At 40.6% G+C, this 26,506-nt stretch overlaps 1 protein-coding gene across 9 annotated transcripts in view; it reads right to left on the reverse strand.

The window, feature by feature from the left end:
- Positions 1-26,274, reverse strand: part of ube2l3b (ubiquitin-conjugating enzyme E2L 3b) — a 100,534-nt gene extending 74,260 nt beyond the window's left edge. For 6 of the 9 annotated variants that reach the window (XR_011086670.1, XR_011086667.1, XR_011086668.1 and 3 more), the window contains exons 1-3: positions 26,212-26,274; positions 18,027-18,122; positions 17,760-17,946 (exon numbers count right to left, since the gene is read on the reverse strand). Coding sequence is in view for 5 of the 9 variants with exons in the window: in XM_049762443.1 (XP_049618400.1) it covers positions 17,760-17,946; positions 18,027-18,122; positions 26,212-26,238 (310 nt within the window). In the remaining 4 variants the exon portion in view is untranslated. Of the gene's footprint in view, positions 1-5,013; positions 5,942-7,569; positions 12,789-14,470; positions 16,959-17,759; positions 17,947-18,026; positions 18,123-26,211 lie in introns of those variants that run through there. The other 3 variants (XR_011086669.1, XM_049762449.1, XM_068650309.1) reach the window with 3 other exon arrangements.
- Between the last annotated feature and the right edge of the window lie 232 nt (positions 26,275-26,506).

The raw sequence follows: 26,506 nt of genomic DNA on the forward strand, positions 1-26,506 counted from the left end.
CAAAATGTTGGAGAATTTGGTTGAATTTCAAATATGGAATTTTTGGTAAGTGGGAAGTTGTGGAATAGGTTGGCAAAAGATGAAAAGTTGAAAGTTGGAATGGGTTGAATCGGTTGAACAATGTAGAAATTAGATTAGAAAAACGAAATTTTGGAGAATTTGGTTGAATTTCAAATTTGGAATTTTTGGTAAACGGGAAGTTGTGGAATAGGTAGGCAAAACATGAACAGTTGAAAGTTGGAATGAGTTGAATCGGTTAAAAAATGTAGAAATTAGAGTAGAAAAACAAAATTTTTGAGAATTTGGTTGAATTTCAAATTTGGAATTTTTGGTAAGTCGGAAGTTGTGGAATAGGTAGGCAAAAGATGAAGAGTTGAAAGTTGGAATGGGTTGAATCGGTTGAACAATGTAGAAATTAGAGTAGAAAAACGAAATTTAGAAAGATTTGGTTGAATTTCAAATTTGGAATTTTTGGTAAACGGGAAGTTGTGGAATAGGTAGGCAAAACATGAACAGTTGAAAGTTGGAATGAGTTGAATCGGTTGAAAAATGTAGAAATTAGAGTAGAAAAACAAAATTTTTGAGAATTTGGTTGAATTCCAAATTTGAAAATTTGGAATTTTTCATAAGTTGGAAGTTGTGGCATAGTTAGAAAAAGATGAACAGTTGAAAGTTGGAATGGGTTGAATCGGTTGAAAAACGTAAAAGTTAGAGTGGAAAAACGAAATTTTGGAGAATTTGGTTGAATTTCAAATTTGGAATTTTTGGTAAGTGGGAAGTTGTGGAATAGGTAGGCAAAAGATGAACAATTGAAAGTTGGAATGAGTTGAATCGGTTGAACAATGTAGAAAAAAGTGGAATGATGTAAATGTGAAATGTCGAATCTGCCATTAAGAATGAATGGGGAAAAATTTGTCGTAAGTTCGCGAATTTTGCGAAATCGGAAAATTTTCGGAACGAGAAAAATGGAAGCGCTCATCTCGTGAATATTTGGAACACGTCAAAAGTGGAACGGAGTGAATCGGATGAATTATGTGGAAGAAGAAGCGGGACAAAAAAGTGGCGGGAATAAAATAGAAGAATAATAATAATAATAATAATAATAATAATAGAGAATGGTGTAGAATAACATATGTGTGAAGGCCATCGCCTTCACACAATAACTAGAAAATGCAATTTCTGGAGAAATTGCGTGTGAAGGCGAAGACTTTGAATCACTTCTTGGGGAATGATGCCGAATGATGTTGAAATGAGTTGAATTTCTTGAGAAATGTGGAAAATAGAAGTGTAATACTAAATTTTGGAGAATGTGGTTGAATTTCAAATTTGAATTTTGGAATTTTTGGTAAGTGGGAGGTTGTGGAATAGGTAGGCAAAAGATGAACAGTTGAAAGTTGGAATGGGTTGAAACGTTTAAAAAATGTAGAAGTTAGAGCAAATATTGAATCCCCATAGAGAATGAATGGGAATTAAAAGAAAAAGCAATTGCGCCAAAATATTTTGAAATTTGGAACAAAGGGACAAAAAACGGCTTCAGGAGGTTCCCTTTTGGGGTTAAAATGTTGAAACGGGTTTAATCGGACAAAAATTGCAAAAGTTAGCTAAAATGTAGCTATTTAGGGCACTTAATGTTGAAATAAGATCACTTCCGGTTTGATTTGGGTCACTTCCGGTTTGATTAGAGGCACTTCCGGTCCAGCTGAGGTCACTTCCGGTTTATTTGGGTTCACTTCCGGTTTAAAAAGGTCACTTCCGGTTTAAAAAGGTCACTTCCGGTTTGATTTTGGGTCACTTCCGGTTTACCTAAGGTCACTTCCTGTTTACGTAAGGTCACTTGCGGTTTGATATGGGGCACTTCCGGTACATTCTGGGTTTATTGGGGGAACTTCAGGGTCAATCCAAGATGGCCGCCACACTGGAAGTGTGGGTGAAGGAGGTGAATATGGTAAGCATAAGATAAACAAAGTGAATAAAGTTGGAATGGGTTGAATCGGTTGAAAAATGTCGAAAAAAGAGTAGAAAAACGAAATTGTAGAGAATTTTTGGTAAGTGGAAAGTTGTGGAATAGGCAGGCAAAGGATGAACAGTTGAATGTTGGAACGGGTTGAATCGGTTAAAAAATGTAGAAGTGAGAGCAAATGTTCAATCCCCATAGAGAATGAATGGGAATTAAAAGAAAAAGCAATTGCGCCAAAATATTTTTAAATTTGGAACAAAATGTAAAAAAACAGCTTCAGGAGGTTCACTTTTGGGGTTAAAATGTTGAAACGGGTTCAATCGGACAAAAAAAGCAAAAGTTAGCGCCTAATGTAGCTATTTAGGGCAGTTAATGTTGAAATAAGGTCACTTCCGGGTTGATTTGGGTCACTTCCGGTCTATTTGGGTCACTTCCGGTTTGAATAGAGGCACTTCCGGTCTAGCTGAGGTCACTTCCGGTTTATTTGGGGTCACTTCCGGTTTAAAAAGGTCACTTCCGGTTTAAAAAGGTCACTTCCGGTTTGATTTGGGGTCACTTCCGGTTTACCTGAGGTCACTTCCTGTTTACCTAAGGTCACTTCCGGTTCGATTTGGGGCACTTCCGGTTCATTCTAGGGTCATTGGGAGCACTTCAGGGTCAATCCAAGATGGCCGCCACACTGGAAGTGGGGGTCAAGGGTTGAATTGTGTAAGCATAGTGGAAGTGGGGGTGAAGGGGGTGAATATGGTAAGGATGAGGTGACCAAAGTGAATAAAGTTGGAATGGGTTGAATCGGTTGAAAAATGTAGAAATTAGAGTAGAAAAACCAAATTTTGTAGAATTTGGTTGAATTTCAAAATTGAAAATTTTGAAATTTTGGTAAGTGGGAAGGTGTGGAATAGGTAGGCAAAAGATGAACAGTTGAAAGTTGGAATGGGTTGAATCGGTTGAAAAACGTAGAAGTTAGAGTAGAAAAACGAAATTTTGGAGAATTTGGTTGAATTTCAAATTTGAAATTTTGGAATTTTTGGTAGGTGAGAAGTTGTGGAATAGGCAGGCAAAAGATGAACAGTTGAAAATTGGAATGGGTTGAATCGGTTGAAAAATGTAGAAACTAGAGGTGAAAAACGAAATTTCGTGAAAATTTGTCGGAACTTTTAACGTGAAAACGTGAAATTTTTGAATTTGGGAATTTTGGGAATGTCGAGAATCATTCCGAATGTGGTTTGAATGTGCTGAATGAGGTGAATTTAAAAGGGGAATGACGTAAATGTGAAATGTAGAATTTGCCATTGAGAATGAATGGGGAAAAATTTGTCGTAAATTGGCGAATTTTGCGAAATCGGAAAATTTTCGGAACGAGAAAAATGGAAGCGCTCATCTCGTGAATATTTGGAATACGTCAAAAGTGGAACGGAGTGAATCGGATGAATTATGTGGAAGAAGAAGCGGGACAAAAAAGTGTGGAGAATAAAATATAATAATAATAATAATAATAGAGAATGGTGTAGAATAACATATGTGTGAAGGCCATCGCCTTCACACAATAATAATAGAGAATGGTGTAGAATAACATATGTGTGAAGGCCATCGCCTTCACACAATAATAATAATAGAGAATGGTGTAGAATAACATATGTGTGAAGGCCATCGCCTTCACACAATAATAATAATAGAGAATGGTGTAGAATAACATATGTGTGAAGGCCATCGCCTTCACACAATAATAGAGAATGGTGTAGAATAACATATGTGTGAAGGCCATCGCCTTCACACAATAATAGAGAATGGTGTAGAATAACATATGTGTGAAGGCCATCGCCTTCACACAATAATAGAGAATGGTGTAGAATAACATATGTGTGAAGGCCATCGCCTTCACACAATAATAATAATAGAGAATGGTGTAGAATAACATATGTGTGAAGGCCATCGCCTTCACACAATAATAATAATAGAGAATGGTGTAGAATAACATATGTGTGAAGGCCATCGCCTTCACACAATAATAATAATAATAATAAAGGACAGCAATAACAATAGTGTGAAGGTCTTCACCTTCACACTAATAACTAGAATTGCAATTTCTGGAGAAATTGCGTGTGAAGGCGAAGACCTTCGCACTATTGTTATTCTACTTTTTTCGAAATGAAAGAAAGGAAAAATGAAAAAGAGAAATAAATGATGAATAAAATAAATGGGAAAATGATGAGAGTTACAAATGATAAACGTTAATAATAAGCGGGAAGAATAAAAAGGAAATTAAATTATTATAAAATAAATGGGAAAATGACAAAAGTTACAAATGATAAACGTTAAAAATGATAATCGGGAAGAATATAAAGGAAATTAAATTATTATAAAATAAATGGGAAAATGACAAAAGTTACAAATGATAAACGTTATAAATGATAAGCGGGAAGAATAAAAAGGAAAATAAATTAATATTAAAAAAAATGGTAAAATGACAAGTTACAAATCATAAGCGTAAAAAATATGAAGCAGTGAATAAAAAGGAAAAAAAACATTACCCATAGTTGGAATCGAACTCACTCGGGGATACGGCTAGAGTCAAGAAGTGCCCGCGTTACAAACTGAGCTAATCAGTTTTCTTTTGTAAAACGGTAGAATTTGCTTAATATGATGAATGTTCATGTTGAATGCGCCATTAAGAATGAATGCGTAATTTTATACCACAAATGTACTAATTATGCAAAAATGACAAATGTTTATAACGAAAAAAACTGCAGCCAGTGTCGTGTGAGTTTGTGTAATGGTGAGACGCCCAATGTGACACATGTAAAATTCGAACCCACGCAGGGAAATGGCTCGTGTTGAAATTGCCATTAAGAAAGAATGGGGATTTAAGTCACAAATTTGCTAATTACACAAAAACGGTAAATGTTATCAACAAAAAAAAATGGTAGCAAGCATGACATGAATATTTGGAATGTGTGAAAGTTTGAACGGGGTGAATCGGTTGAAGCATGTAGGACTAGTTAGGTGCCAAAAAAGTGGGAGGAATAAGTTGAATAATAATAATAATAATAATAATAAAGTAGAATAACAATGTGTGAAGGCCTTCGCCTTCACACAATAATAATAAAGGACAGCAATAACAATAGTGTGAAGGTCTTCACCTTCACACTAATAATAATAAAGGACAGCAATAACAATAGTGTGAAGGTCTTCACCTTCACACTAATAATAATAATAATAGAGAATGGTGTAGAATAACATATGTGTGAAGGCCATCGCCTTCACACAATAATAGAGAATGGTGTAGAATAACATATGTGTGAAGGCCATCGCCTTCACACAATAATAATAATAGAGAATGGTGTAGAATAACATATGTGTGAAGGCCATCGCCTTCACACAATAATAATAATAGAGAATGGTGTAGAATAACATATGTGTGAAGGCCATCGCCTTCACACAATAATAATAATAATAATAATAATAATAGAGAATGGTGTAGAATAACATATGTGTGAAGGCCATCGCCTTCACACAATAATAATAGAGAATGGTGTAGAATAACATATGTGTGAAGGCCATCGCCTTCACACAATAATAATAATAATAGAGAATGGTGTAGAATAACATATGTGTGAAGGCCATCGCCTTCACACAACTAGCAATCTGCAATTCCTGGAGAAATTGCGTGTGTGAAGGCGAAGACCTTCACACTATTGTTATTCTACTTTTTTCGAAAATAAATTCCGCCCACTGTAAAATTCGAACCCACGCGGGAAAATGGCTCGTGTTGAAATCCCCATTAAGAATGAATGGGGATTTAAAAGTCACAAATTTGTTAATTACACAAAAACGGTAAATGTTATCAACAAAAAAAATGGTAGCAAGCATGCCATGAATTTTTGGAATGTGTGAAAGTTTGAACGGGGTGAATCGGTTGAAGCATGTAGGACTAGTTAGGTGCCAAAAAAGTGGGAGGAATAAGTTGAATAATAATAATAATAACTAGAATTTGCAATTCCTGAAGAAATTGCGTGTGAAGGTGAAGAGGTTGAATAAATACTTGGGGAATGTTGCAGAATGATGTTGAAAAGAGTTGAATCGGTTGAAAAATGTAGAAATTACAAGGGAAAAAGGAAATTTGGGAAAATTGGGTGTGAATTTCAAAATTGAAAATTTGGAATTTTGGGTAAGTGGGAAGTTGTGGAATAGGTAGGAAAATGATGAACAGTTGAAAGGTGGAATGGGTTGAATAAGTTGAAAATGTAGAAATTAGAGTAGAAAAACAAAATTGTAGAGAATTTTTGGTAAGTGGGAAGTTGTGGAATAGGAAGGCAAAAGAGGAACAGTTGAAAGTTGGAACGAGTTGAATCGGTTAAAAAATGTAGAAGTTAGAGCAAATCTTGAATCCTAATAGAGAATGAATGGGAATTAAAAGAAAAAAAATTGCACCAAAAGTTTCTGAAATTTGGAACAAAAGGAAAGAAACGGCTTCAGGAGGTTCACTTTTGGGGTTAAAATGTTGAAATGGGTTTAATCGGGCAAAATTTGCAAAAGTTAGCGCAAATGTAGGTATTTAGGGCACTTAATGTTGAAATATGGTCATTTCCGGTTTGATTTGGGTCACTTCCGGTTTGATTAGAGGCACTTCCGGTCTATTTAGGTCACTTCCGGTTTGATTAGAGGCACTTCCGGTCTAGCTGAGGTCACTTCCGGTTTATTTGGGGTCACTTCCGGTTTAAAAAGGTCACTTCCGGTTTGATTTGGGGTCACTTCCGGTTTGATTTGGGGTCACTTCCGGTTTACCTGAGGTCACTTCCGGTTCATTTGGGGTCAATTCCGGTTTGATTTGGGGCACTTCCAGTTCATCCCGGGTTCATTGGGGCACTTCAGGGTCAATCCAAGATGGCCGCCACTCTGGAAGTGGGGGTCAAGGGTTGAATTGTGGAAGTGGGGGTGAAGGGGGTGAATATGGTAAGCATAAGGTGAACAAAGTGAATAAAGTTGGAATGGGTTGAATCGGTTGAAAAATGTAGAAATTAGAAGGGAAAAACTAAATTTTGGGAAAATTTGGTGTGAATTTCAAAATTGAAAATTTGGAAATTTTGCTAAGTGGGAAGGTGTGGAATAGGTAGGCAAAAGATGAACAGTTGAAAGTTGGAACGAGTTGAATCGGTGGAAAAATGTAGAAACTAGAAGTGAAAAACTAAATTTTGTGAAATTTTGCAAAATTTTGTGCAAATTTTAAAAGTGAAAACGTGAAATTTTTGAATTTGGCAAGTTTGGGAATGTCCCCAATGTGATTTGAATGTGTTGAAATAAGTGAATTTCAAACTGGAACAACAAAAATGTGAAATGTTGAATCTGCCATTAAGAATGAATGGGGAAAAAAATGCCACAAAATCGTGAATTTTGTGAAAACGGAAAATTTTTCGAACAAAAAAAATGTAAGCAGCCGTGTCATGAATATTTGGAATAAGTGAAAAGTGGAACGGAGTGAATCGGTTGAAGTATGTGGAAGGAGTTAAGCGTCAAAAAAGTGAGCGGAATAAGTAGAATAATAATAATAATAATAATAATAATAATAATAAAGGACAGCAATAACAATAGTGTGAAGGTCTTCACCTTCACACTAATAATAAAGTAGAATAACAATGTGTGAAGGCTTCGCCTTCACACAATAATAATAGAGAATGGTGTAGAATAACATATGTGTGAAGGCCATCGCCTTCACACAATAATAGAGAATGGTGTAGAATAACATATGTGTGGAGGCCATCGCCTTCACACAATAATAATAATAGAGAATGGTGTAGAATAACATATGTGTGAAGGCCATCGCCTTCACACAATAATAATAGAGAATGGTGTAGAATAACTTATGTGTGAAGGCCATCGCCTTCACACAATAATAGAGAATGGTGTAGAATAACATATGTGTGAAGGCCATCGCCTTCACACAATAATAATAATAATAATAATAATAATAGAGAATGGTGTAGAATAACATATGTGTGAAGGCCATCGCCTTCACACAATAATAGAGAATGGTGTAGAATAACATATGTGTGAAGGCCATCGCCTTCACACAATAATAATAATAATGAGAATGGTGTAGAACAACATATGTGTGAAGGCCATCGCCTTCACACAATAATAGAGAATGGTGTAGAATAACATATGTGTGAAGGCCATCGCCTTCACACAATAATAATAATAATAATAATAATAATAGAGAATGGTGTAGAATAACATATGTGTGAAGGCCATCGCCTTCACACAATAATAGAGAATGGTGTAGAATAACATATGTGTGAAGGCCATCGCCTTCACACAATAATAATAATAATGAGAATGGTGTAGAACAACATACTATGTGTGAAGGCCATCGCCTTCACACAATAATAATAATAATAATGATAATAGAGAATGGTGTAGAATAACATATGTGTGAAGGCCATTGCCTTCACACAATAATAATAATAGAGAATGGTGTAGAATAACATATGTGTGAAGGCCATCGCCTTCACACAATTATATAAGCATTATCAAACCATCTGTGTCACTCCAAATCATTAAATCCATTGATCAAACTACTCGTCCTTTGTCAACAACGCCGCGCGTGTGCCCTGACGTCAGCCTCGTCGTTATTCCACAGATCTAGTATATAACTATATTGTAGCGTTAAGAAAGTACAAGGACCGAAGCACCGGCGTGGACTTCCAGGCGTGTGGCGGCGTGGACTTCCATCCCCGGAGGTGGCACTTCCAGCCACGGAGGTGGAAGAGAGTTCCATAGAATAGGACCGGGCGTGCGTAAAAGTCATGTCCAAGCCCCATCCACCGTTCCCGGACAGCCACCCGGCCGAGCACCGGCCCTCAACTTCCATCCACGGAGGTGAAAGAGAGCTCCGTAGAGTAGGACCGGGCGTGCGTAAAAGCTATGTCCGAGCCCCATCCACTGTCCCCGGGTAGCCAAGCGGACGAACGCCGGCCCCCGACTTCCGTCCACGGAGGTGAAAGAGAGCTCCGTAGAGTAGGACCGGGCGTGCGAAAAAGCCATAATAGTTTTTCAAACCTTCTGTGTTACTCCAAATCATTAAATCCTTCAAAGTCTTCGTCCTCTGTGTCACTTACAAACAAAGCCGCTAATGATGCCGGTAGTACACGGGGCCCTTCGTCATCTTCGTCATCCCGTGATCGAATCTTTGTCCTTTTTGTAAACAACCGCCGCGCCGCGCTGCTGACGTCACTTGAAATTCAAATTACAGTAATCCCTTGCTACATTGTGGTTCCACTTTTTTTGGGGGGGGGGGGGAAATTTATGAAAAATTTCACATACAAGTCGCTCCTCAGTATAAGTTGCCCCCCCACCCAAACTATGGAAAAAAAAAGCGACTTGTACTCCGAAAAATACGGTACACTATTTTACACTCCTGGATACTCCAGATACACATGAAAATTATTTTAAAAGGAAAAATTGTCGATTCTCCATGATAAGAATCAGCGCATAGTGAATACGGCTGGTAAGATTATTGGTGCTTCGCTCCCCTCCCTGAAGGGCATTTACACCTCCCATCTCGCCCGCAAGGCAACCTCGATTGCCAGAGATGTGAGTCACCTGGCTCACTCTTTGTTTGACCTTCTGCCCTCTGGGAAGAGGTACAGGAGCCTGCGCTCCCGCACCACCAGACTCGCCAACAGCTTCTTTCTCCAGGCTGTTAGGACCCTGAACTCGCTACCCCCTTCTGCGTAGCGTGTGGCACTGTTGCGCTATTTTCTGGTATGTCTGCTGTACGCTCACTTGCTCCTTTTGTTTGCTCCTCTTATTTATTTATTTGTTGTGTTATTTAATCATTACTTATTCAGCACGCTGTTGTTATACTTGTTTACTTGTTTGTCTGTTGTGGGCCATGTCTTGTCACCGTGGGATAGGGGGGAACGAAATTTCGGTTTCTTTGTGTGTCTTTGGCATGTGGAGAAATTGACAAAGCTGACTTTGACTTTGATAAGTGTTCTTTAATGGTGGCGGAATTCTACATCCTCCAGTACAATCAACCGCTTTGAAAAAGAGGTCACTAACTGTCATTTAAATACGCACGCATAAGAGCATGCACGCACGCACACGGACACGCACTCCAGTGTTTTTGCTTTTATTGTGCACTTGCAGTCTCTAAGATTGTAGAGAATCATTCCCCTTATACATATTCTACAGTGGGGAGAACAAGTATTTGATGCACTGCTGATTTTTCAGGTATCCCCACTTTCAAAGCATATACAGGGTCCGGCAAAATGATCTGACACATTTGTAGGTTTAATAAAATGCAAATAAATTAAAGGAACAATTTTTTCTTATTATTTTCGAAAAGTACATATAATAAAATCTGTAACTGCAACACAACGAGCGTTCTGTTTGCGCTAACAACCTACTCCCGAGAAAACCCCTTTGTTACGAAATCAATCAGAAACAGCCAGACTGACCCAAGGTATTGACCCCCGCCCGTCCCTGACCTACGATCTATCAATCTCCGACATCCCTTCCGTGTTGCTACATGGAATGTGCAAACACTTTGACGAACAGGTCACGCCACTCTTCTATCTCGTGACCTGTCTCGATACAACAGCTCCATCACGGGACTCTGTGAATTACACTGGTGCGATAGCGGTGAGAAAAAAGAGGGTGACCACAGCTATACATCTGGAGCGGCCCAAAAAATAACAGAGGGATATATGGCGTCACCCTAGCAATGCCATGTCAGGTTAGGAAATCCCTTATCGGATGGACCCCGGTCAGCGAATGACTACTAACTGCCCGTTTCCAACACCAACACGGCAATGTCAGTCGTTGTCGCCTACGCACCAACAGTGTGCAAGACGACCGGGCAAAGAATGCCTTCTTTGATCACCTACATCAGGTCATCCAGCAGATACCCCCACATGAAATCATTATTGTGCGAGCAGATTTTAACGCCACTGTCTCCTCCACCTCAAGAGACCTGCAGACCAAAAACGTCATTGGCCCAGAATCCCCAGATCCCATCACCAACAACAACGGAGTCCGCCTCCAGCACGTACGCAATGCTGGAGGTCTATCTATCGCGGTTACATGTTTCCCCAGGAAGAATATACACAAATGGACATGGTACAGCAATGATGGCAAAACCCATTAGGCCCGAGATCATATACTCATCTCCAGTCGCTGGAAATCCAGTGTTACCAACTGCCGTGTGTATTGTGGGGCCCAGCTAGGCAACACAGACCACCGCTTACTGGTAGCCCAGCTGAGACTGAAATTAAAGGCCTCCGCAACATCACAGATAACACCTCGACTGAGATCTTCCCATCTTCAAGACCCAACCATCACCGCATCGTTTACCCACTCCATCAGCGACCCTGGCCAAGAAAGAACTTACCAACTGGGACCTTTTCATGTCTACAATAAACCAAGCAACCGCCGAGTCCATTCGACACACCCACCATACACCTAGGCGTCCCTGGATATCACCAACAACACTAGAATTCATAGACCTGCACAGAGCTGCACGTATCAGGGGCGATAGAACAGAATATTGTCGCCTGGATAGTATACGGAACACAGCAATACAAGCAGACAGGGAGAAATTATGGCAAGGAGAAGCAGAATGCCTGGACCCTGAGGAGAGTAAAAACAGGCCCCCAACAGAAGGCAGTCCTGGTAAAGGACGCGCAGGGCAACATACTAAACTCCAAGGTCGACTGTATCAGCCGCTGGAAGGAGCATTTCAGCGACCTGTTGCATTATCCCTCACCCCAAACGGACCACGTTCTCACCATATCATCCGTAAATGCCAGTGGAAATTACAACTGCAGCACAGACTCCATCACAAAAAAATAAGTCTCGCAAGCCCTGGCTACTCTTCGAAATGACGGAGCCCCAGGTATCTGTAACATCACAGCGGAAATGATGAAAGCGGGGAGTGACAACATCATTGACTGGCTCACCCATATCAATCAGGTCTGGACTACCGAGCACCCCCCAGAAGACTGGACCAGAGGCATTATTCTCCCCTTCTGGAAACATAAGGGTGATAAAATGGTCTGTAACAACTCCAGAGGCATTACACTTCTCTCTATCCCAGGAAAGATCTTCACCCGCATACCTCTCACTCGCTCCATTAGAAGCAAAAGAAGCCCCCAACAGGCGGGCTTCATGCCAAACCGCTCCGCAACAGACCAAATCTCTGCCCTACGCCTCATCATGGAGAAGGTACACGAGTTCCGCCAAGACAGACACCTCTATATTGTCTTTCTTTATCTCAAGGCGGCTTTTGACACCGTGGACCACACCTCCCTCTGGAATATTCTCACCATCCTCAGAGCACCAAGAAACATTACCACCCTCTTCCAAAAGCTCTGCGGTGATGCCGAAAGCTGTGTGCGTGTCAACGGTACCAACTCCACCTGGTTCTCAATCAACAGCGGTGTCATTCAGGGATGTGTAGCTGCACCAGACCTTTTACCTGTATCATTGACCATTTGATGGAACGGATATGTGCGCGTATTTCAGGGGTTAAACTAGGCAATTATATAGCCTCACTGATCTGGAATATGCAGATGATACCACGCTATTTTGCGCCACCCCTGATCAGTTGAAAGAAGCCTTGGAAATCTACCAAGAGGAATGGCCCAAAACGAAACTGATGCACATAGGAGGCCCATCCCTTCCGCCGCTGCATATCAATGGAGAAGAAGTCTATTTTGTAACATCAGTTACCTACCTTGGCTCCGTAATCACCAGCAACGGCAACATGCTACCAGAAATAAATCGGAGATGTGCTCTGGCAGCCACTTCCATGAAAGCAATCTGGAAACCACTGTGGAGACATCACTCCATATCAAGAGAGACCAAACTAAGAATATACAACTCTTCAGTCTTGTCCATCCTCCTTTACGGAGCAGAAACCTGGCCTCTTAACAAGACCCAGGCTGCCAGAATCGATGGCTTTGACACCAGAGCACAATAATTAATTCCCATTTTATTGCATGAAATAAGTATTTGATACATCAGAAAAACAGAACTTAATATTGAGTGCAGAAAACTTTGTTTGCGATTACAGAGATCAGACGTTTCCTGTAGTTCTTGACCAGGTTTGCACACTGCAGCAGGGATTTTGGCCCACTCCTCCATACAGATCTCCTCCAGAGCCTTCAGGTTATAGTGCTATCGCTGGGCCACACGGACTTCAAGCTCCCGCCAAAGATTCTCTATTGGATTCAGGTCGGGACACTGGCTAGGCCACTCCAAGACTTTGAAATGTTTCCCACGGAGCCACTCCTTAGTTGCCCTGGCAGTGTGTTTTGGGTCGTTGTCATGCTGGAAAACCCAGCCGCGACCCATCTTCAATGCTCTTACTGAGGGAAGGAGGTTGTTGGCCAAGATCTCACGATACATGGCGGTGCAGTCGTCCTGTTCCCTTTGCAGAAAAGCATCCCGAAGAATGATGTTTCCACCGCCATGCTTCACAGTTGGGATGGAGTTCTTGGGGTTGTACTCATCATTCTTCTTCCTCCATACACGACGAGTGGAGTTTAAACCAAAAAGTTATATTTTTGTCTCATCAGACAACATGAACTTCTCCCATTCATGATCCAGAGGTTTTCTATTACGTATTTTTATCTATTACATCACATCCGTTTGGGCGGGACTACCAAAGAATTTTGCAAATCCGCCATCTTTATTACTCGAAAATACTTTTGTCATGCAAACAACTCAAGGATGCCTAAGTGGAGAGATCAAAATGTTCCGTTGTTGGATGCATCAATCCACACAACTCATTGCACCGTCCCCCAGCATAAAAACCTCAAAGAAGTGCCTGGTGAAATTTAATTTTTCAAGCAGTATTCCCACATCTGTGGGCAAAGTCCTGCTTGTTCAAGGACGAGTGTTTCTGAAATCTTTTGTCAGTAGGATTCACGAAAAGACTTTGTTTAGTTGATGGTCCAGTTCCTTCAATCTATGGAAACGACCGACACAGTAAGGCGGTAAGCTTGAGATGACAAAAATAAACTGTATTTTGCTTTCATATTGTTGCACATCTATGATTCACTCATTTTCATAGCATTAGTGTCTGTCTTTCTGCTGATTTTAGAGCTGTGCGCTCTGTTTTAAATTCTTGTGGGTGTATTTTGAGTACCATATTTTCCGGACTTACTGGTTAACTTGACTGCAGTGCTTGTTTACAAAATGTGTTCATAAAATCGTGAGGGGATTTATTTTGTTACGTGTTATGTATATATGGACAAGTCTTCTGCCGTTGACATCTTTTAATCAATCAAAAAGTTTGCGGCGCACGTAAACAGTACCTTGGCTAAAAAACTACAAATATGTCCAACCGGAAAGGGAGGTGCACATCTTGAGGCCTGGAGGGTGTGGGGTGTGAAGTACCTCATTTGCATTTAAAGAGACCGCAACAAAACGGTTTGCTCTGAGCCGCACCTCAGAAGTATAAAAGAGGGACCTGTGGTGCTATCAAAACGAGGAATTCAGACAAAAACATCATTGTTCCACTTTATATAAACCACAACTGAATGAGTAAAACTTAAACTGGAAGAATTCATAAACGTGATACATAAGCTTTAATATGAAATTTAGGCTTGAATGGTTTAAAACAAAGCTGATTTATCTGCCTGGAACCATGACCTACACTTGTCTAGAAATGGCAAAAGATTTTGTTCTTTTTGCCATCCGAGTGATAAGTTATTTTATGCCTGTCACTATATTCATTATTCACCAATAGGTGCATACAAACAAATATATAACCAAATAATGATAGAAACCTGTGGTGTGGAATCACAAAGTAATACACATACAATAAAAATAGAAAAACAAATCAACAAAAGGAGATGAACAGAAAAATAAAACGACCCAAAAAAATGGAAGATAAAAAAGGTTTAACCAGCAGAGAAAAAAGCAGGGCAGAATCAAATACATAACGTTGGTGTGAGTGATATTTATAATAAAAGTCTAACAACAATATCCAAAATGAAGATTAATTGTAATTTGGCAGTTTGTTCATGATGTTTTTGTTATGCAAGTTTCAGTAAGGATTTCTACAGATTTCCAATTTAAACCCCCTTCCCCCATTTTTTGTTTTTGTTTTATTTTAATATCCCTTCTCCTGACCATAAAAAAGCCTGTGTGTATTTATGCTGTGGCAATGACTCACTGGCAATGAGATGGCAGTAAGAATTGTGGAGATCTTAAATTATTGTAATTGATTCTTTTTGGTTGCTGACTGCTGGTCCATTGATGTGTTGTGTATAGAAATCCTGCCATCTAGTTGTAATATTTTTTCTGTTTTTCCAGTTGAGCAGTTTTCTTGGCGATAGTTAGAACCACAAACGATTTTGATTTGTTTTGAGTTTGTGTTGTTCGGGTCTTCTACATTTTGCAGACTGTGGGGGATATTCTGGTGAAGGAACCGGGATGGGATGAACTGGTGGGCAGAGCCAACGTGCGTACGGGTGGTCATCTGAAGTGTAAAAAATTGGTCCCCAACCCTTTTATAGCACCACGGACTGGATTACTGTCAGACAGTATTTTCATGGATCGGTGTTTGATGACGTCATGATTTTTGCGAAGAAAACTTCTAAATACTATTCTAGAAAATGAAAATCAAACGTCGAAATCATCTATATAATAAAATATAATAAAATCATCATCTTGACTGACCACATTGTTTATGGATGTTTTCTTTGCAACAATTGTCCGTGTTTGAACTACAATCCCATTTCCGCAAAAAAGAACAACCACAATCTTAAATTCTGCGATCATGTGGTTTTTAAACAGTTATGTTTTCTAATTGTAGGAGAGAAATGGAAGTTTTTTTTTATTGATGCCTTGGCAGTCTGCTCGATGTCTCACCAGGGGTGATAGGTTTGGGTTGAATGGATCTAATTGACAAGGTATTGTAACTAACTGGCAAAGTAGTAATGATAGAAAATTGAGCATCTGACCTTGTGTTTTTGATTATCATGGTGTGGTTAGTTTTACCCTAGAAGTTTTGTTTTTCCAGTAGAATGATGTTATTGTCGTGTCCAGTGTGTTAAACAATTTTAATGTAGGTTGGATGGGAATCGTTGTAAACTCAGGTTTTGGCATTATCATTTTAATTGTGGTGATGGGTCGTATAATTGAGATTGGTAGTGTCGTCCATTGGTTTAGTTGTGTAGTTTTAAAAACTGGTATGAAGTTCAGGTTTAACAAGTCAACATGCGGGTGGAGAATTTCATGTTCCATTGTGCTCGTCTGCTACTGTGGGGCAGAACACGCTCTCTTACGGGGTGGAGCCGGCTATTTAGTCTTTATTTTGTATTTTAGCAGTTAACACAGAATTGGAGAACCTTTGTTTATTTATTAATTTATTTCCACAGAAGTGCTGATATTTGGTAAGATTTTTGCCAACTAAAATTCACGGTGTGATACTTGTATGTACCAGTACTTGGTCCAAAACTAGATTTTTCTCTGCTCTGCTTAGCTATGCACGAAGGCAGCCGCTTCTTACTCTCGTCCTGCTCCCTTCCACCCCATCGTCCCTTTTAACCGAGTTGATCTCTGTGTCTCCGTTTCAACTTATTCTATCTTCCTGTATTTTTCTTCCAGAATCTAACCGGGTAATTAGTCGGATGGACTCTTGACTCCATCGACAAAAAAAACTTTCAACAAAACCTGCAGACAATGGGGACACTTCTTGCCCCTCTGGGAACGTTTGCTGCTGGGTACACCTTAGATTCCTGGAAGTGGAAGATGGTGTGCCTATGAATACTGTCCATAGAGGATGTAGAGGGAGTCCATATTGTCGGACTTCTGATAACAGACTGCCTGCTGTTTTGAGAAGGCAGTTTCTTGATCTCTCACAAAATTCAGCCGACTGGAGCAGCTTCGTTGGATTGGAACATGATGCCAGTCCTTCTGGATTGCGAGGAGCACTCCAACTCATTTGATGAGTGAACTTAATCTCAGAGTGGATGCGATTTTCAGGGCTCTTTTGCAAAATGGAAACAACCGTGAAAATGTTGGAGTCTCGCCTTGACAGATCGATTGATGATTTGACAAACTGATTGTGCCAGAGTGAGTTCACAGGCTACAGACTTTCAAGCCTAACCAAATTCTTGTCAGCCTGCTTCCAACAAACACCTGTTAACTGGCCCTATACCCTGGATCAAGAATAGTATCCCGGTAAACCCTTATACCTCTCTCTTCCATGGGTCTAAGACCGGTATACCAAGGACATCTCCATAACATTGAGATGTTAAGACTGACACAGAAGCTGTGGACACTGATACACACACACACACACGGAGGTACACACGGAGGAACATATGGAGGTGCACGCACGCACATGATAAAACACAAAGCCTCTTCATCACCGCCTTTGTTGGACTCCTATTCTTCCCCAAAACAAAATCTGTGCTCCGGGTGCACTCGCATGGACTCAGCAGCTGGTCAGTTTTTGTCACGCTCCCCATCTACCTCATTCCAGCTTTGCCACTTCACTCTATGTAAAGTCTTGAGATCTGTTGGACTCGTCCTTTAATGTATGGTGTTTATGATGAGGTGTTTTCTTCTGGAATCAAATTATCCTCCACCAAGGAGTAAACAGGCCCCCCTTTTTTTCCTCCTCCTCTTCCCTAGTGTCTTTCTTTCCAAGATCTTGCAATATTCAATGACAATAACGATTCATTCTTTCATCCATCCATCCATCCATCCATCTATCCAACACTGTATGTGAAGCATCAAAACTAAAGGGCATTTATTCTTCCACAGACAATCATAGCAAACCCACCTTGGTCAGTCCTGGTGGCTGGCTTCCAGTTCTCTGCACTGATAACAGGCAAACACACCTGCCCCTTCTCATCAATGTTGGGGTGATAGATCTTTGTTTTGAAGGTGATCTTGGGAGGCTTGAAAGGGTACTCGGTAGGGAAAATAATCTCAATCCTGAATGCGCCTTTGTCATAGGGAGGGTTGTCCTACATAGAAAGAGGAAATTGATAAAAGTGATGTCCCAAAGATGCAGTCACAGATTAAAATAAATAAAAAAGTTGCTTACAGGAACAATGAGCCCTTGCCATGACAACAGGTTTGATTCATCAACTTGAATGTTTCTGAAATTTTTCATTCCAGATTTGCGAATCTCGTCAAGTTCCTGGGTAGAAAAAACAACTGAGTATATAAGAAGTGATAGAAGACATTAATGAAGAAGAAAGAAAACTTTCAAGTAAAACATTTTGTAGGGCTGTCACAAAGAAATCGTTTTAGGATTGATTATCCCATCGATTGATTATTCAATCATTTAATCAGGAACTCTCCACCACTGTATAACCCCTGGATGTTTTTGTTTTTACTGGAGAAAAATACACCTCAACACAACACTTGAGTTTATTTCCCTCCCTTTTCCCCGCAATACGGCCCCCAGGTGTCCACAACAAAAAAACTGTTGAACATTAACCCAAAAAATAAAGGCCTGTTGTTAAATAAAGCAATTAAGTAAACAAATAACTAGTGGGTGTCATTTTTACTCATTCGAGTTGTACAATTGCAGTGTAGAAGGGTGATTTTTATCTTGTTATGAAAAAAAAAAACTGATTTATAGTCCGGAAAATACGGTATTTTAAATGTTCAGTATCACTGTCCCTTGTTTTACAGTTACTTACACTGCAGTGCTTGTTATTCCCCTTTGCTGCAATAAAATAGATGTTAAAAATGAATATATTTTATCTTTCACATCTTTACTTCAGTCAAATTACATAAACATATTGATGAGTGTTGCTAAATATCGGCATTAGTAAGGAGTATCAGTACCGGTATTGACATAGCTAAAATCCTAACAAAATCCCTAGCCACGATTGATAAATTATACCGTAATTTTCGGACTAAAAGTCACTCTGAAATATAGGTCGCATGAGCCATAAAATGCACAATAGCGTGAAAAAAAACATATAAGTCGCTCCGGAGTACAAGTCGCATTTTGGGGGAAATTTATTCGACAAAATCCAACACCAAGAACAGACATGAACGAGCAACAACAGGCTAAACGATAGGTATGTAACGTGACAAACACAAACGAAGAGCTGAGAACGGGCCTGACGTAACATTCAGAGTTATTCAAATAACTATTACATAGATAACACGTTTATAAAACCATCTGTGTCCCTCCAATTCATTAAATCCATCGATCGTCCTTTATGGAAACGATGCCGCATATGCGCCGCGCCACTGACGTCTAAATATTCTAATATTCCACAGACCCATATAACGATATATAAAGTATATATCAAATAACTATCATATAAAAAAACAATATTATCAAACCATCTGTGTCACTCCAAATCATTAAATCCATCGATCAAATTCCTCATCCTTTGTCAACAACGCCGCGTGTGCGTGCTGACGTCAGCCTCGTCGTTATTCCACAGATCTAGTATATAACTACCGTAATTGCCGGACTATAAACCGCACCGGATTATAAACCGCACCAGCTAAAATTCAGGGATATTTCAGTTTTTTTTCTTACATAAGCCTCACCGGACTATAAGCCGCACGTGCACACGAGTTTTTTACAAAGAAAGACAGTACATAGAAAGCCTTAACGTTTTAATAACATACTTGAACATGTCTTTCTAAACATTGCCTGTGACGCAGCAGTAGTACCGCAGCAAGGCGGAAGTGTGCACGCGAGTTATTAGAAAAGAAAGACTGGACACAGAAAGTTTTTTTAAAGCTTTAATAACATACCTTAACATTTCTTTCCAAACACTGCCTGTGACGCGGCAGTAATACCGCAGCAACACGGAAGTAAAACAGCAAAGTCACTGAGACACGGCGGTAACACAGCAGCAATACAGCAGCAACACGGTAGCACAGCACTAACAGGGCGGGTTAAAAAAAACATACCAGTAAAAGTAAAAAAAGAGCCGTCTTCATCTTCCTCCTATGCACTGAAACCATCGAAGTCTTCCTCCTTGGTGTCCGATTGGAATAGCGTTAGATATCCTTCGCCTCACACTTTCTCAGTCTCTCTTTCGTCGTCGGTTTTATGCATTTCTTCGAGTGTGAAGAGGGTCTGTTCATGCTAATCTTATTCATGCACGAAGCGCTAAATTACATTAAACTAGCGAGCGACACGTATAGCTTAAAAGCGGCATCATATGCATTTCTTTTGTCCCCCATAATGACGGTTTGTGTATATAAGCTTCCTATCTTTGTGTGAATGCGGGTGTGTGCGTGATACGCGAGACGATCAAAACACAAACTGACTCAGAAATAATTCAAGAGTTTTTTTTATTCGCCATGTTTGAGCGTGCCAAACAAGGAATTTGACTTCGGCAAATCACAGCCTCTGTTCAACATTTAGGTGACTAACAACAACACTCAGGACATGTGAAGAACGAAAGATATTCTCAAACACCCCCTGATCTTAAACTCCCAAGAGGGCAAGGAAAAACTCAAAACTCCAGCTAGGGGAAATGAGAAACCTTGAGAAGAGACCACAGATGGGAGGGTCCCTCTTCTAGGATGACCAGGCTGCAATGGATGCAGAGAGGACACATAGTACAAACAGTGTAGACAGAAAAGGTGTGGCAAGCGGGATGTTATTGCACAGTAATGACTCTGAGACTCTAAGAGTGGTGTGAGTTCATCAGAGCGACAGCCTGGGGGAAGAAGCTGTCTCTGTGTCTGCTGGTTTTAGTGTACAGAGCTCTATAACGGCGTCCGGAGGGGAGTAGTTCAAACAGGCTGCAACCTGGGTGCGAAGGGTCTGTTGAGATGTTACTTGCACGTTTCCTGGTCCTGGACAGGTACAAGTCTTGGATAGATGGGAGGTTGATTCCAATTATCTTTTCTGCAGTCCTTATTGTCCGTTGCAGTCTGTGCTTGTCTTGTTTGGAGGCCGATCCAAACCAGACAGTGATGGAGGTGCAGAGGACAGACTGGATGATGGCAGTGTAGAAGGTCTTCAGCAGCTCCCGTGGCAGGTTGAACTTCTTGAGCTGTCTCAGGAAGTACAGCCTCTGCTGGGCCTTCTTCTGGACAGAGTCTATGTGGCCGGTCCATTTCAGGTCCCGAGAGATTGTGGTTCCCAGGAACTTGAAGGTGTCTGATGAGAGAATAGTATTACTGCGGATAGTGAGGGGTGAAAGTGGTGAAGGGCCTCGCCTGAAGTCCACCGTCATCTCCACGGTCTTGAGCGGGTTCAGGTCCAGGTGGTTTTGGCAGAGGAGCCATCAACTGCTCTCAGAGACAGCTTTGAATCAACAGGGTGGGAGATATTCAAACAGGCCGCTACCTACAATGGCCATTACTGACATTGCGATATACACAGACACTGTGACCTCCATCACAAAATGCATTGATGTGAATGACACAAAAACCATCATCAACCAGGCAAACTGCAAACCGTGGCTAACAGGTGATGTCCGCCAGCTGCTGAGGGTAAGAGATGAAACCTCCAGAACAGGGGATGAATAGGGCTTGACAACACCTGTCTAGTGGCATCAAGGAAGCAAAACCTGGACTAAGTTACCTGCCCACTTCAAGGACAGCGGAGATGCACAGAGCCTATGGCAGGACATTTGGGCCATCACGAACTACAAGCCTAAGACACAAAGCTGTGAGAGAAAAATCTCTCTGATGGACAGCTTTTTTGCACACTTTGAAGCACTAAACCTTCCCCCTCTCAAGGCTGTGGGCTCAGTCGTCTGCTCTTTTCCTATCTGACAGATGACTGCACAATAACCCACCACACCAACTACATTGTGACGTTTGCGGACTATACAACTCCGGTGGGTCTTAGCACCAAGGGTGATGAACTTCACGAGAGGGAGGAAGTCAATCTTCTGCCCAAATGGTGCAGTGACAAAAACCTCCTTTGAATGTCGGCAAGACAAACAAGATTGTAATGGATTTCAGCAGGAACCACACCGAACACACACCACTGACCATCGATGGTGCTACTATGGAGAGGGTGAGCAGCATCAAGTTCCTGGGGGTGCACAAAAGTGAGGACCTCTCCGAGACCACCAACACCATGGCACTTGCGAACAAAGTCCAGCAGCGTCTCTACTTCCTGCGCAAATTCAAGAACTCAAGTGCCCCAGCACCCATCATGGGCACTTTCTGCAGGGCCGCCATCGAAAGCATCCTGACCAGCTGCATCACAGTGCGGGGCGGAAGCTGTACGAACTATAACAGGAAAGCCCTGCAGCGCATCGTGAACACAGCTGCCAAGATCATTGGTGCCCCACTCCAGCACCTGCAGGACCTATACACCACCAGGCTCACCCGCAAAGCCATCGCTATTGAGGGGGATGCAAGCCATCAAGCCCACAACTTGTTCAGCCTCCTGCCTTCTGGAAAGAGGTATAGGAGCCTCCATTCCTCCACCACCAGACTCACAAACAGCTTTGTCCACCAGACTGTGAGGATGCTGAACTCTCTCCTCTCAGCTCAAGCAAGGCTGTCATAAAGCTGAGAAACTCACAGTCTTCACTCTTTTATTTTATTATAATAGTTATCACTACATATCATGTGTGACACTTGGGATAACCCGACACGCATTATTTGCGTTTACATTGATTCGTATGTGAAACGTTGCTTCTACTTACAAACTTTTCTACTTAGAAACCCGATTCTTAAGTAGAGGTATCACTGTAAATACATCCATAAAATGAAGTACCGAAATGCCGCGGTCCACCACCATCAGGACACCTTCCTCGGTCACCCCCTCCCCTCACCCACCGGTGCCAAAAAATAAAACTGACAAAGAACTTTTTCATGATTGGTACTTCAAAATAATAGGATATACGTACTTTTTCAGAAAATAAAATATTGAGCTTAAACATTTTTACATACTAAAAAAAAAAAAAAAAAATCTGTATTCTGATATTTTTTTACCCAATCTTTACGTTTCAACATGTCTTATTCAGTCTTAGTCGGGTGTCAACCATCCGTACCTTGGCCATGTCTCTGAGCACTCAACACCTGCTACTTCTGGGCAATCCATTCAAGTTGAAGTTCTGGAATATGGTAGCACTGAAGGATAGTGTGTTCCTGGTAGGTTAATGTTTCAGTCTTAATGTTTCGGTCTTCTCAAATCTTTAGCAGTTAATTTGTGTGTTTTTTCCTCAACATATTTCCTGTGACCCTATTGACTATTTACAATGAAATGTTTGATGGTTCTGTGATCACACCCCAACATCTTGGAAATTTCAAGACTTGAAAGATTTTTTACAATTTTTGATTTTTTAGACTTTTTTGCGGGTTCGATTCCACCTCCAGCCCTCCCTGTGTGGAGTTTGCATGTTTTCCCCTGGCCCGCGTGGGTTTTCTCCGGGCACTCCGGTTTCCTCCCACATTCCAAAAACATGCTTGGTAGGCCGATTGAAGACTCCAAATTGTCCCTAGGTGTGAGTGTGAGTGCGATTGGTTGTCTGTCTCTGTGTGCCCTGCGATTAGCTGGCAACCAGTTCAGGGTGTCTCCCGCCTACTGCCCGATGACGGCTGGGATAGGCTCCAGCACGCCCGCGACCCCCGTGGGGACTAAGCGGTTCAGAAAATGGATGGATGGATGGATGGAGTTTTTTGGGCCTATTTTTCCTGAAGAAAACAAAGTGCCTAATAATTACATACATTAAATACAACTGATAGAAGTTGATCTTCTTTGGGACCAACCATCCCTCCATTATATAAATACACATCACTTCGTGTGCTTGTATCGAGTAAGCATTCAAGCTTATACTGCATGGAGATGGAAAATATGCATAACATGATCATATTGTCAAAATACACACTTGTCCAATAATTGTGCACACAGTATACTGTTATGCAGTACAGCTGGGGTGGGCAATTCCGGTCCTCGAGGGCCGGTGTCCTGCATGTTTTCTATGTCACCCTGTTGCAACACACCTGATTCAAATGGTCAGATAATTAGCAAGGTCTGCAGAAGCTGGAGCTGCAGCTTATGATCATTTTCATGGCCAAACGTGCATCTGTATAACATGTATGAATTTTGGACACAGAATTGACCCATTTAGATGTGAAGAATTGCCTACATTTATGAGTTTATATATGACTATTGTATACCATGGGTAGGCAACTCCGGTCTTCGTAGGCCGGTGTCCTGCATGTTTCCTATACCTCCTTGTTGCAACACACCTGATTCAAATGGTCAGATAATTAGGAAAGTCTGCAGAAGCTGGATAACCATCCTGATCATTTGAATAGTCAAATGGTCAGATAATTAGCAAGGTCTACAAAAGCTGGATAACAATCCTGATCATTTGAATCAGGTGCATTTCAACAGGGGGACATTGAAAATATGCAGAACACCGGCCCTCGAGAACCAGAATTTCATACCCATGCTGTATATAGTGTCATGTACATTAACTGTTTAGGGTTTTGCACTGAATGCCACATTCTTAACCTATTCGATGTCATCCATTGTTGATTTTAACAATCCATTTCCACCATTACGGTCAAGCAAATATGTTAATTGCAAATGAGCCAGTAATGTTACTTTGAGTGTCAGCGTAGATGTGCACGCATGCATGCATGTTTTGTCTGCTCCCAACTAGCAGTCAGCAAACGCTTGGCCCGATTGGACGTGTTGCAACTTTGCGCCACTGAAGTTTTAAAATAAGCCTTACAGACATATTTGCCATGTCAGTCAGCTTTCCACGGCTATTGGAAAAAATTTCCAAAATGTTTCGTCTGAAACTTTACAAAAGATGCTTTTCAACAAGAAGCGGGTGACAGCAAGTGAGTGCTTCGCTTCCTCTTGCACAGTGCACACATGCATATTACCAGATGGAGGTGTGTGCCAGGCACTAAAGGGCGTTTCACACGTAGGTAGACAGGCGGCTTCAAGTGTATGTATGTACACATACTTTGTAATCGCCTCACAGCACTAATCTTGACACTTCATTTTCAATATCACTAAAAGGAGGCCCAGCCAACATAAACGTGATTGTCCTAGGCACTACCTGGGTATGGACTAAAAGTGGGAGGAAACCGGACTATCCGAAGGAAATCCACGCAAGCACGGGAAGAACTTGCACACTCCACACAGGAACCCAGAGCCCAAATCAAAGCCAAACGTCTGCACTGTATGTGGACATGCTATCCAGAGCTCTACTGTGGCACCACTTGTCCATTCTTAACATTTTGGATTAATAATTTAAAAAAAAAAAAAAGTTTTATTTTAGCAATTTTTTGTCAAGTTTTTTTCCCCTCTTCTTGGTCAAGATGGGAATATTGTAATTTATGTAAATAATTAACCGTTTGTACTTTAGTTTGAGAATAAATAACAGCAACCCCCCGAGGCACTTAAGACAGTAGATATTTAAACAGTAAATATATATGGAAATATTCATTATCCATATTTCTCTTAAAGATATTGTTTTAAGTATTCTGATTATTTATGAAAGCAAAATATGCGAGTTACGTGTTCATTACTGTGGAAACACGAATTCAACTAGTTAATTTGCGTTCCCGTTCTACATTCAAACTTTAAATTAAAAAAAACTGCCCAAAAAAAAAAATCACGCTAATTTCCACTTTTAGTTAACCCATTTAGCGTTGTTTCTAAAATCATCCAACAGTACAAAAAATTATTGGGTTAAGTTGAATTCAGACTGCGTGTATCGAACGATATGCACGCATCAGCGAGGTTGACAAAACCAAAACCGGAAGACCCATATCTAAGTGCTGACCGGGTAAACGTAACGAAATTTAAACTTGGCTTTACAATGCATTGTAATAGCAGATCTTTTCACGTAAGACCTTAAATTACCCGTTGTTACAGGTGAACGCTCTGACTGATGCGAGTCTACAATTAGCCATGGCGCTAGCTTTAACGCAGCTCATATCTGAGGATAGCAAGTTAGCTGATTAGCAAACGGGACACAGTGTGTCTCAGAATTTTGCCGTTTTTATTGTGCGTCATCGAGCGCCAATGCCTTATTCATGCACACAAAACTATTCACACGTTATCTCATATGGAATAATTTAATTTCTTAGGTCAACTCTTTTTACTGCTCATCGACGCTGGCCTAATTTGCCGGGTGCTTTACTTCCTAATATCAGATTAACTGTGGAGTGACCTCTATAATAAAAATGTACCATATCACCAACATGTTTTCATGGTAGACTAGAGTCAAAGATTTGCTGAACTCATAACATCCAAAGCACGAAACACAATGTAGGTGACTTAACTACAATCGAGTCGGATGATTTACCTTGTTAAGCCTCCTGCTCGCCGCCATCTTGAAACTTTTGCATTATTTCCCAGAATTCCCAGCGCAAAGAATATATATATATATATATATATATATATATATATATATATATATATATATATATATATATATATATATATATTAAAATTAAATTATAAATTAAAATTTTAACTAGATAGATAGATAGATAGATAGATAGATAGATAGATAGATAGATAGATAGATAGATAGATAGATAGATAGATAGATTTTTTATGAATAGAGAATAGTCTTACTAAACATACAAATCAAAAAG

The sequence above is a fragment of the Syngnathus scovelli genome, chromosome 3 (genome assembly GCF_024217435.2).
Source record: "Syngnathus scovelli strain Florida chromosome 3, RoL_Ssco_1.2, whole genome shotgun sequence".
NCBI classification, from domain to species: domain Eukaryota; kingdom Metazoa; phylum Chordata; class Actinopteri; order Syngnathiformes; family Syngnathidae; genus Syngnathus; species Syngnathus scovelli.